The following is a 16,640-nucleotide window of genomic DNA, read 5'->3' as shown; positions in this document are numbered from 1 at the left end:
CAACGCCACTCGGCTGTCATCCAGTGCCCTGCGTAAGTGTGAGACCCGCCACTTAAGGCCGTAGGACTCCCACTTAACACAGGATTACCAAGGTACACTGGGAAGCATATCCCAGTGAGGGAATGCCAAGATGCCTACCGTAGGGAGGACTTAGAGAATACACATATGACCCGCTGAGGGTTGCATATGGAAGATCTCTAGGGTACCAGCCGAAGGTGGATTTTTAACCCTAGGGGTGGCAGGGACTTGCCAAGGGAAAGACACCTGCTCACTGAGGAGGCTTACGGTGGGAATACTCGTGTGGGGGTCGCCGGAGGGGAACCATGCACACGGAGCACCTGGCCGGACATGAGGGTCTGGGCTCGAAAGGGCAGACTGAACTGATGTCGGCGTAAACAGTGCTGGAGGAGCTCAGGGCTCTCGGGGAGCTCACCTGAGGAAAATATCGCACGTATCCAGTCCTTGGAGTGGAATGGCGAGCAAGCGAAGACACCTGAGCCTGGCCCATTACCGGCCACCCGTAGGGGCGAGTACATAGTCGGACACTGGCTCCACTCGGAGATTGTAGAATCTGGCGAATGTGTTGGGTGTCGCCCAGCCTGCAGCTCTGCAGATGTCTGTTAGCGAGGCGCCATGCGCTAGAGCCCAAGAGGAGGCCACACTCCGGGTGGAGTGTGCCCTCACACCAAGGGGACATGGTCGGCCTTGCTGCTGGTATGCCAAAACAATGGTGTCCACTATCCAGTGAGACAACCTCTGCTTTGAGAGAGCGCTTCCCTTCCGCTCTCCACCATAACAGACAAAGAGCTGGTCTGAGGTCCTGAAACACTGCGTCATGTCTACGTAGGCGCGGAGAGCGCGTACTGGACAGAGCAATGCCAAGGCTGGGTCTGCCTCCTCCAAAGGCAGCGCTTGCAGGTTCACCACCTGATCTCGGAACGGAGTGGTAGGAACCTTGGGCACATATCCGGGCCGGGGTCTCATGGATCACGTGAGAGTTAGCCGGCCCGAACTCAAGGCACGCTTCGTCAACCGAAAATGCTTGCAGGTCCCCGACCCTCTTAAGCGAGGCCAATGCGGTCAGCAGAGCCGTCTTCATAGACAAGAACTTAATCTCGGCCGACCGCAAAGGCTCAAAGGGAGGCCTCTGCAGAGCACTTAAGACTACTGAGAGGTCCCAAGAGGGAACGAGAGGAGAGCGAGGAGGATTCAGTCTCCTCGCCCCCCTCAGGAACCTGATGATCAGGTCGTGCTGACTTACCTTTTTGTCTCCCAGGAGATCGTGGTAGGCAGATATTGCGGCCACGTACACTTTAAGGGTGGAGGGAGACAGCCTTCGCTCCACCCCCTCCTGGAGAAACGATAGCACGGACCCGATCGGGCATTTCCAGGGGTCTTCTTGGCGGGAAGAGCACCATGTGACGAAGAGGTTCCACTTCAACGCATAGAGACGTCGTGTAGACTCAGCTCTAGCGGAAGTGATGGTAGCGACCACCGCAGGTGGAAGGCTACTCAAACCTACTGTGTCCCGTCCAGAAGCCACACGTGGAGCTTCCAGAACGCTGGACGCGGGTGCCAAAAGGTGCCCCGTCTCTGAGTAAGGAGGTCCGGTCTCAGAGGAATAGGCCAGGGAGGGGCTGTCGCAAGGAGTAAGAGTTCTGGGAACCAGGTCTGGCCGTGCCAAAGCGGGGCGACCAAGATGACCTGCTCCTTGTCCTCCCTGATCTTGCACAGTACCCGTGCAAGAAGGCTCACTGGGGGAAACGCATACTTGCGTAGCCCTGACGGCCAGCTGTGCGCCAGTGCATCCGTGCCGAGGGTGCCCTCGGTCAGGGAATAATACAGGGAGCAATGGGAAGAGTCCTGGGAGGCAAACAGATCTACCTGTGCGTCGCCGAACCGTTCCCATATCAGCTGGATCGTCTGGGGGTGGAGTCTCCACTCTCCGGGGAGAGGCTGAAACCGTGAGAGCTCGTCGGCTGCACAGTTCAGGTCTCCAGGGATGTGGACAGCACGAAGGGACCTCAGGCGCTTCTGACTCCACAAAACGAGATGGCGGGCGAGTTGAGACATACGGTGGGAGCGTAGACCGCCCTGGTGGTTGATGTACGCTACTACGGCCGTGTTGTCTGTCCTGACTAGCACATGTTGACCCCTCAGCAACGCTCGGAAGCGGTGCAGGGCGAACCGTACTGCCAGTAACTCGAGGCAATTGACATGCAGAAGGCGCTGGGGTCCTGTCCAGGAGCCCGCGGCTGCTTGTCCATTGCACATGGCACCCCAGCCCGTGGATGATGCATCTGTTGTCACAACAACATGCCTGGAAGCTCGTTCTAAGGACACTCCGGTCCGTAGAAAACTGAGGTTCGACCACGGGGTGAGTGTCTGTAAGCAGGCCCGAGTCACTTGTACCCGGAGCGTGCCAGACCGCCATGCCCATCTCGGGACTCGATCGCGTAGCCAGTGCTGAAGCGGTCTCATATGAAGCAATCCGAGCGGCGTTACCGCGGCTGCAGATGCCATATGCCCCAGGAGCCTCTGAAAGTGTTTCAGTGGAACCGCACTCTTGCCCTCGAGTTGTCGAAGGGAAGTCAGCAGAGACTGCGCGCGCTCGCTCGAAAGCTGCGCGCACATGGCGACCGAGTCGATATCCATACCGAGAAAAGAGATCCTCTGCGCGGGGCAAAGTTTGCTCTTCTCCCAGTTGACCCGAAGGCCCAGACGGGCTAGGTGATGGAGCACCAAATCTCTGTGTCCGCAAACCTGCTCTTGAGAGTGACCCAGTATGAGCCAGTCGTCGAGGTAGTTCAGGATGCGAACCCCGTGCTGCCGAAGGGGCGCAAGGGCTGCCTCGGCAATCTTCGTAAAGACGCGAGGGGACAGAGATAGCCCGAATGGTAGAACTGCGTACTGATATGCCCGCCCCTCGAAAGCAAACCGTAGGAACGGTCTGTGTCGAGGCAAAATGGAGACATGGAAGTAGGCGTCCTTCAGGTCGATCGCTGCAAACCAATCGTGTGGACGAACGCATTCGAAAAGGCGTTTCGCTGTCAACATCTTGAACGGAAACCGGTGAAGGTAACGGTTCAAGACGCGCAGGTCCAGGATTGGCCGTAGCCCACCGGTCTTTTTGGGTACAATGAAGTACGGGCTGTAAAACCCGCAATTCATCTCGGCTGGAGGGACAGGTTCGATCGCACCCTTCGCCAGTAGGGTGGCAATCTCCGCTCGCATGACGGGGGCGTTGGCCCCGATCATGGTGGAACGGACTCCCCGGAAGCAGGGAGGAACCTGCGCGAACTGAATCGCGTAGCCGCGCCTGACGGTCCGCTCGACCCAGCGGGACAGCCCTGGAAGCTGAAGCCAGACATCCAGAAACTGCACCAGCGGGGTCATACGGTGTACAGACGTACCCGGTGTGGGCTTGCAGCGATGCAGCTGCGTCCTGACAGAGGAGACCAGGGAAGGACGCACGTTCCACTGGGGTCTGCTCTGCCAGGAGGCTGGCGACAGAGTGGGATGCGAGTGGCGGGACCCGTGGGTGGCGCGCACCCTCATCACCGGACTCTGTGGGCTCAGGGATGGGAGTGTTAATTCTTTCTTTGACCAACATAGGGTGCTGCTGACCCGGGGGCCAGCAGCTGAACAAAGGATTCTCCCCCGGCCCTCCACCGGGGGAAGGAGTGGTCCTGCTACCATCTCCTCGAAAGAATTTCCCATCCCTGAGCCGTCCGTCTCAGGAGCGCCGCTTGGCCTGGCGTTTAGCGGGGCGCGGGGCGGCCTGAGGGGACTTGGACGCCTTCCTACGGCTTCCTCCGCGACCCGGCCCAGGTGAAGGCTGCTGCTTGGACCGGGTGGGAGGGGCGGGAGCCTTAGGAGGGCGCCCTCGGCGTGGAGCAGACTGAGGCGACTGTGCCGGCGGCTGGGTGGAGGCAGCAGCTGGCCGCCGGGGCAGTAAATGTTTGATAGCCTCAGTCTGCTTCTGGGCGATTGAGAACTGTTGGGCGAAGTCCTCAACCGCCCCGCCGAAGAGGCCGGCCTGGGATATGGGGGCATCGAGGAACCGGGTCCGCTCGGTGTCCCGCATATCGGCCAGGTTCAGCCATAGGTGACGCTCCTGGACCACATTTGTGGACATCACTTGACCCAGGGAGCGTGCGGTCACCTTCGTCGCCCGGAGAGCGAGGTCGGTGGCGGCACGCAGCTCATTTAAGAGCCCCGGATCAACTCCACCCTCGTGCATGTCTTTGAGGATCCTGGCCTGGTAGACCTGGAGGATCGCCATGGCATGCAGCGAAGCGGCAGCCTGCCCCGCGGCTCTGTGCGATTTCGACACCAAGGTTGATGTGAACCGACAGGCTTTGGAGGGGTGCTTAGGATCACCACGCCAGGTTGAAGCGCTCTGAGGACACAGTTGCATCGCAACAGAACGTTCAACTGGAGGGATCCCAGTGTACCCTTTAGCTGCCGCCCCATCGAGGACGGAGAAGGCGGAGGAAGCCACCGAACGGTCGCGGGAAGACAACGGGGACTTCCAGGACCGCGTGAGTTCCTCATGCAGCTCGGGAAAGAAAGGTATTGAGGGCAGGGACTGACGGGTGTCAGCGCGAGCCCCCAAAAACCAATCGTCGAGCCTTGAGCGTTCGGGACAGGGTGGAGGGTTCCACTCGATCCCTAAACTTGCGGCTGCCCGAGACAACATGGCTGTCAGCTCTGGATCTGACTCGGGCAATGCTGGCACGCCCGAGGGCGGCAGCACAGCCGAGTCATCATCTCCAGAGGACTCGAGCCCACCTTGTGATGCGGTGATCGACATCGCATCCTCCTCCGGAGCGCCAAACGAGATGCGCGGGGGGCCCCGCGATCTGCATCTGAACGCTCGCGGGTTGCAATGTGCAAGACGGGGGTGTGGCCCGAGGCATGAGCGTCGGGGCTTTGTTCCACACCGTAACCGTCAAGTCACCCTGACCACCAGCCGAAGTACTGGGCCTCTGGGACTCAGTAGATCGGGGTGTGGTAGAGGGGACTCTCACTTCAGTACGAAGGTCATGGAGTCTTGACCGCAACACTGCGATGGTCATGTTCCCGCAGTGAGAACATGACTCATCCACGAACGCTGTCTGAGCATGCTGAAAGCCCAAACATACCAGACAGTGTTCGTGCCCATCAGAGGAGGAAAGCAACCGACCACACCCAGAAGTACACGGACGAGACATCCTGAAAAGGACGCGTCACGTGTAAGCTCTTTTATGAGAGGAAAGCCTCGCAGAGAACGCCGAAGCGCCCAGGGACCACACACCAGCTGTCTAGCGGACCACTGCGCAGATCAGCAGGCAGGCAGTATGATGATCACTGGAACGCGCCGTAACACCAACGCCTCTGGAAAGCTGCTCGTCTCGAAAAGCTGTCGAAGACTCAGATCAGGCTTGTAGGAGTGAAGAGATCCTCTTGGCTCCAAAGCAGAAACATAATGCGATGTTGCCAGCGTACTTCCTGATATACCCACGAGGTGGGGCGGAGTTACGCATGCAAATTCCGCATGCCCATGGCATTGGCACTGCCATTGGGCGCTGTTGAATACGAAGAAGATGATTGGCTTCTAAGCGAAACCCCCATTCGTTAGTCACTAACGTACGTCGTAGTGACTGAACCAAAGGGAACTGTATTTATAACAATGCATCACGAGGGCAATTAAAAGCATACAAAAAAACTCACCAGGGATGGATGTTCCCAGAGCTACAAACACCACAGCGGTGACAGAGTCCTTCAGGCCAATGGTGCAGCCAAAGTGACTGGCTAGGTCACCAATCACAGCAGTCAAAAGACCGATGATCACTATAGAAACAATGAAACACGCCCAACCGTTCCAGTATTCCGTGGGCGGGACGCAGGCAAATAGAACCTTCCAGAACACAGTCAGGAAATGCATGACATAGTCAAAACAAGATGGCAGACGTTCTTCTCCACCCTCATCCTCATCCTCATCTCCTGAGATAAATACAGAAAGACATGGGGGGAAGGGAACGGGGGGAGGAAAAATAAGAAAATGAAAAATGTTAGCATTGTTGTCACCCACATTACACAACAACTTCCATACCTGACCATACCTAGCGATTTAAGGGTCCTGTTGCCTTGGTAACACTGAATGTTTGATAGTCACGGTAATTGAAGGCTATATACTGTGACAGCAGTAATTATATTTCTATATGTCGGATTATTTTGGGGATGGATTTAAACATGGGAAAACATATCAAACAGAGATAATAATGCTACACTTTTATTGGTAGCTGAAATCATTATTAAATTAGCCAAAATGTTCAGTAAATGAACATGGGTAGAGGGATCAGTGGAACCGTGTAGGAGTATTGTGGGCACAGTTTTCACGTGGGCCGGGTAATTTGACAAAAAATATTTTTTATATACATGGAATAGAAATAAATAATAAAAAGGTGTCTGTGTGCAATATGAACATGAGTGTATGTTTATATAATAACTGAGAAGTAAACAAATTTAAGACCCACACAAGTTGCTTTTAGTACATGTGTCGGTGACACTTTACAATAAGGTCTCAATTGTTAACATTAGTTAATGTATTAACTAACATGAACCATTAGCAATACATTTGTTACTGTTTTTGTTAATCTTTGTTAATAAAAATACAGCTGTTCATTGTTTGTTCATGTTACTTCTCAGTGCACAACTAATGTTAACAAATAAAACTTTGTATTTTAATAACGTATATTATAAAATGTTGTAAATTTTGAAATTAACATTAACAAAGATTAATAAATGTTGTAGAAGTGCAGTTCACTATTAGTTCATGTCTTCACTACTGTTCAAAAGTTTTGAATTTATTTGATCAAAAATATAGTTAAAACAGTAATATTGTGAAATATTATTACTATTTATAATAACTATTTTCTGTTTTCATAAGTTTTAAAATGTAATTTATTCCTGTAAAGGCAAAGCGTAAATTTTAGCATCATTACTCCAGTCTTCAGTGCCTTTTATCCTGTTACCAACCGGGTATTAAGAAGTTTTTTGGTTGATTGGATCACAAGTGGATGACGCCAAATCGAAAGATCTGAAAAAAAACCCCATACATTTACCAGCCCATAGTTCCTCCCCTCAATGAAATCAGGACAGAAGTGGTTAAAAGTGGATAAAAGAGACGGATTAAAACACCAGGTGTAAATGGAAATGTGTCTCCCTCATCTACGACCGATCGACCAAAATGCTTCTTAATACCAGGTATAAACAGGGCCTCAGAAATCATTCCAATATGATGATTTGGTGACCAAGAAACATTTCTTAATTTTATCAATGAGTAAAACAGTGATGCATAATATTGTAATGTGTGCAAAAAGGCTGTTGTGTTACAAATAAGGATGTGTTTAATGTTAATGTTGTATTTTATTCATGGAAAATGCTCCGCTCTCTGTGGGGTTGTGAGAGAAACCTTGGAGAGAGGGGGCAGAAAGAGTACTTCGCTGGTTCAGGTGCAGATCTCTTATAAGTCGGGGTGTGTATGGCGTGGGCTGTGGCCGACAACAGCCTCTAAATAAACACCCCTTGTTACAAAAAATGTCTCGTCCTTGTCTGAGAACACTACAATATTTTTTGTGGAAACAGTTGATGAATAGAAAGTTCAAAAGAACAGCATTTATTTGAAATAGAATCTTTTGTAACATTATAATTGTCACTTTTGATCAATTAAATGCACCCTTGCTGAGTTAAAGTACTAATTTATTTTCTTACTGACCCCTTATATTTATATATTTATGTATACTCCGATCAAGCATAACATTATTGATCACCTTTCTAATATTGTGTTGGTCCCCCTTTTGCTGCCAAAACCCCCCTGACCCATCAAGGAATGGACTCCATAGACCCCTGAAGGTGTGCTGTGGTCTTTGGCACCAAGATGTTAGCAGCAGATCCTTTAAATCCTGTGAGTTACGAGGCGGGGCCTCCATGGATTGGACTTGTTTGTTCAGCACATCCCACAGATGCTCGATTGGATTGAGATCTGGGGAATTTGGAGGCCAAGTCAACACCTCAAACTCGTTATGCTCCTCAAATCATTACTGAACCATTTTTGCTTTGTGGCAGGGCACATTATCCTGCTGAAAGAGGCCACAGCCACCAGGGAATACCGTTTCCATGAAAGGGTGTACATGGTCTGCAACAATGCTTGGGTAGGTGGTACATGTCAAAGTAACATCCACATGGATGGCAGGACCCAAGGTTTCCCAGCAGAACATTGCACATTGCCAACAGTGTGCATCGCTTACCTGAGGAACACATGGCACCAGGATGCACTATGGGAAGAAGGCAGGCCGGCGAAGGCAGTGTGATTCGTGCCCACTGTTGGTGCTTTCGGCGGTGGACAGGGGTCAGCATGGGCATCCTGACTGGTCTGTGGCTAGGCAGCCACAAACACAACAAACTCTGATGCACTGTGTATTCTGACACCTTTCTATCAGAACCAGCATTAACTTCTTGAGCAATTTGAGCTACAGTAGCTCGTCTGTTTGATCGGACCACACGGGCCAGGCTTCGCTCCCCACGTGCATCAATGAGCCGTGGCCTCCCATGAACCTGTCGCCGGTTCACCAACTGTTCCTTCCTTGGACCATTTTTGATAGATACTGACCACTGCAGACCGGGAACACCCCACAAGAGCTGCAGTTTTGGAGAAGCTCTGACAATTGACAATCTGACAATCACAATTTGGCCTTTGTTAAACTCACTCAAATCCTTACGCTTGCCCATTTTTCCTGCTTTGAGGACAAAATGTTCACTTGCTGCCTAATATATCCCACCCACTAACAGGTGCCGCGATGAAGAGATAATCAGTGTTATTCACTTCACCTGTCATAATGTTATGCCTGATCGGTGTATATGGAATATATATGGTGGATGATAGATATAACTGGTGTCTAGAAATTGTTTCAGTGTTGGTAATCACCTGCACTGACGGTTATGGCCTCCATGAATTGTTCTCTCCAGGAATTTGTTCCCACGACCAGAGCCAGGTTAGTCTTCTTGATCAGCTTATCTACTGTACTCTACAGCAAAAACACACAGCAACACAAAACAGATGTTAAATAATAATCATAATAAAGATCCTTCCACAGTGCAAAATACTGCTGCTGGTCATGTGTGTGTACCTTAAACTCATACGACTCCTCAATGATGATCTCTATTTTTGCATGCTCGCCCAATACAGGCTTCCCCATCTCCGCTATTCTTCTCGCTTCCTCTTCCTCTGATGACATCTTCCTGTCTGGAATATCTACAAGAGATTAAGAGACCGAGAGAAGCGTTGATGTTGGATTGTGTCATATTAGTACATCAAACACACACACACACACACATTAGTAAAGACTTTCAGATTATTTCAGTAAGAGTATGCACATGCACTCTGTAATGCCTGCCTTTTAAAGATTATTCATAGACTATTCATTCATATTCTTGAATATTCATTGTGCATTTAAATACACTAAATTCATGTGCGTATTTAGAGTCAACTCATTCAGGAAACTCAAGCACAGCGAATTTGTGTAAAACGTTCATAAAGTCATTCGTGCGTAAGTTGTCGCACTGAATCAAATGTGACTACTTATGTAACAGCACTTTTACCAACAATTTATACAGAAATTGGTTCTGCTGTTGTTTTATGAATGAGGCCGACTGTCACTATAGTTTCTCTTACTTAAGAGACTACACATGCAAACACACACGACAGATTAACAGACAAACTTTGTTTAGCTGAAACAAGTGTGAGCTGTGCTGTTGAATTGAGTGATTCAGAAGGACAACAGCACAACATCCACACGCGCACCACAGATACACAAAAAAGCCTGAAAGTTGAGATGAACTTTCAAAAGACCCTGCAACCCAAAGCTTATCTTCTCGTGCACGTGTTACAACACACACAAACCTGGTGACACACGTGTGTGTTCATCCACAGAGTGAGGCAGACGAGACCACAATTACTGCAGATGGCCTCATCTTGCCTCACACACACACACACACACACACACACATACACAACTCAAACTTACCATCAGCTAATAACAGAGCTGTGTGTGGATAGAAGAGAAAAGGGAGGGGTGGAATGACATGAAGAACAAATTAGACAAATAATGGTGGAGGGAAATGCAGTGAGATGTTGGACAGGATTTATTTACTCCGATAAACATGAATAAAAATATTCGCAGCCTCTGGCGTTTCATCACCCTGCCCAGAATCTCCGAGCCGGACAGGTGCGACAGGTGTGACTGGGCAGATGTGATCAGATGTGATAGTGTGGGCTGATCTAGAGCACCAGAGCAGGTGGTTGCCCTTGGCAACGGGAGTGTCGTGGTAGCGTTTGAGATGTAGCGAAAGAGGTGCTAAAGCTAAGCTGATTTTTCACACACGTTTGCTTTCCTATCGTAATGCGGATTTTCCATTGGCTTCAATCGTTTTTTTACTCAGTTAATGATATTGTCTGCCCTCTAACCCACAGAATTTTTTGTGCATTTTTATATTTAAATATTACAACCCCAAATCAGAAAAAGTTGGGACAGTATGGAAAACGCAAATAATTTTTTTTTTTGAAAAAAGTGATTTCTAAATTTACTTTGACTTGTATTTCATTGCAGACAATATGAACAAAAAATATTTCATGTTTTGTCTGGTCAACTTCATGTCATTTGTAAATATGCATCCTTTCCTGTCATTCAGACCTACAACACATTTTAAAAAAAGTTGGGACAGTAAAGCATTTACCACTTTGTAATGTTGCCATTCCTTTTCACAACACTTAAAAGATGTTTAGGGACTGAAGACACCAAGTGATGACGTGTTTCAGGTGTAATTTTGTCCCATTCTTCCTGCAAACAAGTCTTAAGGTGGGCAACAGTCCGGGGTCTTCGTTGTCGCATTTTGCGCTTCAAAATGCGCCACACATTCTCTATTGGAGACAGGTCGGGACTGCAGGCAGGCCAGTCAAGTACCCGTACCCTCTTCCTCCACAGCCAGGACTTTGTAATGTGTGCAGAATGTGGTTTTGCATTGTCTTGTTGAAATATGCATGGACGTCCCTGGAAAAGATGTCTTCTTGAAGGCAGCATATTATGCTCCAAAATCTCTATGTACTTTTCAGCATTAATGGTGCCTTCACAGAAGTACAAGTTACCTTTGCCAAGGGCACTGACACAACCCCATACCATGACAGATCCTGGCTTTTGGACTTGTTGCTGGTAACAGTCTGGATTATCCTTTTCTTCTTTGGTCCGGAGCACACGGCGTCCATTCCTCCCAAAAAATACCTGAAATACTGATTCATCTGACCACAGTACACGATTCCACTGTGTGATGGTCCATCCCAGATGCCTCCGAGTCCAGAGAAGTCGACGGCGCTTCTGGACACTGTTAACATAGGGCTTCCTTTTGGCACAGTACAGTTTTAACTGGCATTTGTGGATGTAACTACGTATTGTGGTACTTGACAAAGGTTTGCCAAAGTAGTCCTGAGCCCATGTGGTGATATCGCTTATAGATGAATGACGATTCTTGATGCAGTGCCGCCTGAGGGATCGGAGATCACGGTTGTTCAGCTTAGGCTTGCGCCCTTGTCCTTTACGCACTGAAATTCCTCCAGATTCCTTGAATCTTTTAATTATGTTATGCACTGTTGAATGTGAAATATCCAAATCTCTTCCTATCTTTCTTTGAGGAACATTGTTTTTAAACATTTCAATAATTTTCTCACGTATTTGTTGGCAAACTGGCGATCCTCGGCCCATCTTTGCTCCTAAAGGATTAGACCTTTCTTGGATGCTGCTTTTGTACCAGATCATAATTACAATCACCTGTTGACATCACCTGTTTCAAATCACATCATTATTTAACCATTTTACCTCATTACTAGCCCTAAATTGCTCCTGTCCCAACTTTTTTTTAAATGTGTTGCAGGTCTGAATGACAGGAAAGGATGCATATTTACAAATGACATGAAGTTGACCAGACAAAACATGAAATATTTTGTGTTCATATTGTCTGCAATGAAATACAAGTCAAAGTAAATTTAGAAATCACTTCTTTTTTTATTTATTTGCGTTTTCCATACTGTCCCAACTTTTTCTGATTTGGGGTTGTATTTGGGAACACTTAAAGCGATAATAATGTCATTTATTTACCCTCATGCCGTTCCAAACCTGTACGACTTTATTTCTTTCTTTTTTTCTGTGGTATGGGGGGGTTGGGGTCCAACCATTAAAGTCAATGGGGTCCAACAATAATCAGAGGCTTCATGATGTGGCGAGCAGCGAGGCTGAGGGACCGTGAGAGCGGGACGAGGCCGCGGTCATTAGTGATGATGAGCGCCAGCTGCGTGCCGTTGGCCTCATGTCTCACGGAGGAGTGACGGGAGTATAAAGGAGGAGCGACGACAGTGAAGGACGAGAGAGGACCAGGCCTGGATTATGATTTGTATTTTGTTTACGTTTTGTTTATGTATGTGCGCGGCAGTCGTCCGTGAGGGGCTGTCGCTTTTACTTTCATTTTGTTTGTACTATTTTGATTAAAGTTTGTTGTTTATTGTTCGCCGGTTCCCGCCTCCTTCTTTCCTGAACCTACATACCTCGTTACTACACATGACTTTTCCAGATTTTAGTAATTTACTGGATAAGAATTAAGGATGATGATTTATAAATATTTCACTCTATTTCTATCCAATAAAATATTTTTCAGTGTGGCATAACAGAATGTATATTCATTCTCAAAATGATAATTTTACGATTTAATTAATTTACATGATATTTCAGGTCTAGAAGTCATACTTTATTTATTGAGGCTTTTCAAGACAGCAGGTACCTTAGGTGGTGAACTAAAATAAGAAATATATTAATTGTTTAAAGGGGTGATGAATTGAGAAATCAACTTTCCCTTGAGCTTTTGATATATAAAAGGTCATGGTAATATAAGAATATCCTGTAACTTTCAGAGCTGAAAACATCCTTGTTAGTCAAAGAAAAGCTTTAATAGACACCAGGCCCAGCAAACGACAGGTTTTTCAAAGTTGGGATCTATGAGGACCGAGCGGCAGTGTGTCAGGGAACCGGACAATTTTTTATTTTGTTGGGATCTAGAAAGTTGGGATCTATGATGTCAAAGGGAAGCAAGCACCTCACAAGAATGTCAACGCCTACTTCATCACTGCCTGTTTAGCCCCGACCCCCGATTCACGGATGTAACATAGGCCTAGTGTTAAACCTTCGAGCTACAAAGCAATAAACATGCCGTTGAGGATTACAAAATATTGTGCTGTGACTGTGTTCATTCTAATGCCTGATCTGAAATGTGATGATTCATGTAGTCAGATGTTCTTTGTCTGTGTCAGTAAATCAGACCAGTGACTAAACATCAACTTGCTTTGTTTCTCTTAGTAGGATGAAAATAATCTGTTATTTAACAGTGATTAAATTCTATAAAGAAAGCGATCAAAGAAAGCTCCCTTTGCAATCCTTTGAGCAAAGTGCGCTGCAGCTGTCAATCAAACAGGAGAGTTTATCAGTGGCGCGTTTATCAGTGAATCCCGTTTTATTCAATGAATCTCTTAACTATATCACGTTTGCACAGTTAGTGAAGATGAAAGCATTCGTTAGTGTACAGAAACTGAGTTGCAATGACGAGATCACTGCTTTCATCACTGCTTGTGCATGTACAATAATCATCACTACAACCTTTCATGCCACGATCTTAATATAATGCCATAGAGCTAAATATAATGCCATAGATCTAAATATGATGCCATAGATCTAAATATAATGCAACACTTTTCACGATTAGTTAACCATGAGAGCTGTAATTGTAAAAATGAGCTAAAAGAGGGAGAGGTAATACTATTTCAAATGTAAAAGAGGTAATACTATTTCAAATGTAAAAGAGGTAATACTATTTCAAATGCAAAGATGTTAGCCAATCACAGCAGTGGGTTTTTACACTGAAGTCTCCCAGTGGACACGCCCCTTAAAACAGAGCGTTCTGAGCAGAAGACTAAAATCAGGGTAGGAAAAATGCCTTTTATTTATAATTTATAATTTATAAATGCCTTTTTTATTTATAAGTGCACCCCAGGAAACATCATAAAACAATTTTAAAAAATGCAGTTCATGACCCCTTTAATTGTTTTAAATAATTTTAAAGGGTCAGTTCACCCAAAAATGAAAATTCTAGCATTAAAGGATTAGTTCACTTTAAGATGAAAATTACTCCATGATTTATTCACCCTCAAGCCATCCTACGTGTATATGACTTTCTTCTTTCAGGCGAACACGAAACAGAGTTATATTAAGTATCCTGATGTAAGTATCCCAGCTTTATAATAGCATATCCACATTTGAAACTTAATAAAGTAAAATATCTAGCCAGACCACCTTCCATATTCAACTTAAGCAGAAAGTGTAACCCCACAGTTCAAAACACATACGCTACGTCCGACGTTATACATCACATCATGCTTTTTCCGTAATATAAGGAAGGCGGTCCACCGGAAGCTAGATATTTTACTTTATAACATGTTAAATATGGATATTTTTCTTACACAAGCGAAGAAGGCCTTTACTAACCTATTCAGAACACAAATGAAGATCTTTTTAAAGAAATCTGAGAGCTTTCTGTCCCTCCATTGACAGCCTAAGCAACTACCACTTTCAAGCCCCAAAAAGGTAGTAAAGACTACTCCGTGTGACTCCAGTGCTTTAGCCTCAATTTACCAATTTATTTCCAAAATATGAATCTCCAATATGCGTTCATGAGAGCATGTGTGTTGTGTTGATGCGAGAGTAGACGTTGCAGTGTGAATGCAACATAGATTAATATTCTGCAAATAAAATGGTAAAAAACAAAACAAAGCACTTCATAAAATTGAGGTTAAACCATATGGATTACTTAATGTTGTCTTTATTACCTTTCTAGGGCTTGAAAGTGGTACTTGCATTGGCTGTCAATGGAGGGACAGAAATCTCTCAGATTTCATTAAAAAGATCTTAATTTGTGTCCAAAGATGAGCGAAAGTCTTACGGGTTTGGATTGACATGAGGGTGAGTAATTAATGACAGAACGACAGAACTAACCCTTTAAGTCATTGAGGCTTCTTTGAAAGTTTGCTATGGGATCACTGGGATATATTATGACAATTGTCATTTTTGGATGAAATATCACTTTAAAACAATAATGTTCCATTTGTTAATGTGTTAGGTATCCCAAATTAACAACAAGGATTTTTTACAACATTTATTAGTTTCCTGACCCACACACATTTACACAATTATGAGCACCAACTAAAGGAATCAATTTCTCTGTCTCTCCATTACTCTTGTTTCTTTTTGTGTGTATAATGACTTTAATAGTTCTGTAATCAGTGCTGTAATTTTCTGTTGCTGAGGATGAATGAGATGGCGAACAAACAAGCTTTGATTAAGTGTGCGTGTATGTGTGTGTGCTGAGATGAAAATATCGACCCATAATGAGAAGCTGGATGTGTAAATAAGCCCATAATTTATGCTTGAATGTGTCTGCGAAAAGGGGTGGGGGGTGTCTTGATGCACATTATCAACCTGTAATTTGTGTAGCATCGTCAGCTCTAGGCTTTTCAACATGTCGGTTTCATGACAGCACACACAGACGTGTCAAACACACAAAGGAATTCATTTAATCTATTTGTCACTTTCTTTCTCTAGCGCTGTTCTTTCTTGGAAGCTTTGATTCAACAGTTCAGTGCAAATCTACTGCACACCAGCGCTAGCAACAGCTGATGGTACCCTGGCAACAGATCCCAGACTCCAGGCTCTCTCCGCCCTATGTTATGGGAGGTAATGGGATCGTGGGATGTAGGTGTCGATATTCAGGCGAAAACTCCCCTGTTGTTGACTCATTCACAGCTACCCCCATCACACACGTGATTTCTGAGATCGCAACACACACACACGCACGCACGCACGCACGCACGCACACACACACACACACACAGTGTGAGGTGATATTTTTGTGAGTTGTTGGCAATTCCGTGATAAAATGATTCACTTCGGATGATCTTGTCTTTAAACATATTCATGTGGGACATGTGGTAGGGGTGTTGCAGGTTTGAGCTCCACAGGATATTAATCACACACAGATACAGCACAAGCGATAGTCTGCAGGATCGCTCTCTCCTCTGTTGTATCCCCCCATTTATCTTTCCTCATGTGTCTATCATTCACTCCTCACCAGCCTCGCCCCTTTACTGTCTGTCTCTCTTCGCCTGTCTCACTGCTTGCTTGTCTCACACCTCTTCTGTCTGTACTTTTCTCACCATCTCTTGTCTGTCTTTCACACTGCTCAGCTGTCTCTATCACCTGTCAAAGCTCTGGTGTTAATGTTGTATGAATGACTAACAATAATTTAGTTAGCAAAAGGTTATTTGTTTGTTTTGTCCTTGGAGTTTATGTTTGTAAGGTCAATAAAGATGAGAAATGGGGATCATGACAATAATTAAACCATTTTAATTAAAACATGTTGACAAAAATATATGAGAAAAACAAGAAAATTCTCTCTCTCTCTCTCTCTCTCTCTCTCTCTCACACATATATATAAATAGAGAGAGAATG

The 16,640-nt window shown here is 46.2% G+C and overlaps 1 protein-coding gene across 3 annotated transcripts in view; it reads right to left on the bottom strand.

Moving 5' to 3' along the window:
- slc8a3 (solute carrier family 8 member 3) overlaps window positions 1–16,640 on the bottom strand; it is a 71,697-nt gene that overhangs the window by 5,556 nt on the left and 49,501 nt on the right. Inside the window, exons 4-7 of one of the 3 annotated variants that reach the window (XM_079842480.1) lie at window positions 10,071–10,088; window positions 9,174–9,298; window positions 8,972–9,071; window positions 5,716–5,988 (exon numbers count right to left, since the gene is read on the bottom strand). In XM_079842480.1, coding sequence (XP_079698606.1) covers window positions 5,716–5,988; window positions 8,972–9,071; window positions 9,174–9,298; window positions 10,071–10,088 — 516 coding nt within the window. The remainder of the gene's footprint in view (window positions 1–5,715; window positions 5,989–8,971; window positions 9,072–9,173; window positions 9,299–10,070; window positions 10,089–16,640) is intronic. The other 2 variants (XM_079842481.1, XM_079842482.1) reach the window with 2 other exon arrangements.

This window comes from Gobio gobio, assembly GCF_949357685.1.
Source record: "Gobio gobio genome assembly, chromosome: 18".
Taxonomy (NCBI): Eukaryota; Metazoa; Chordata; class Actinopteri; order Cypriniformes; family Gobionidae; genus Gobio; species Gobio gobio.
The sequence above is the reverse complement of the archived record's forward strand: the minus strand, read 5'-3'. Positions and strand labels throughout refer to the sequence as shown.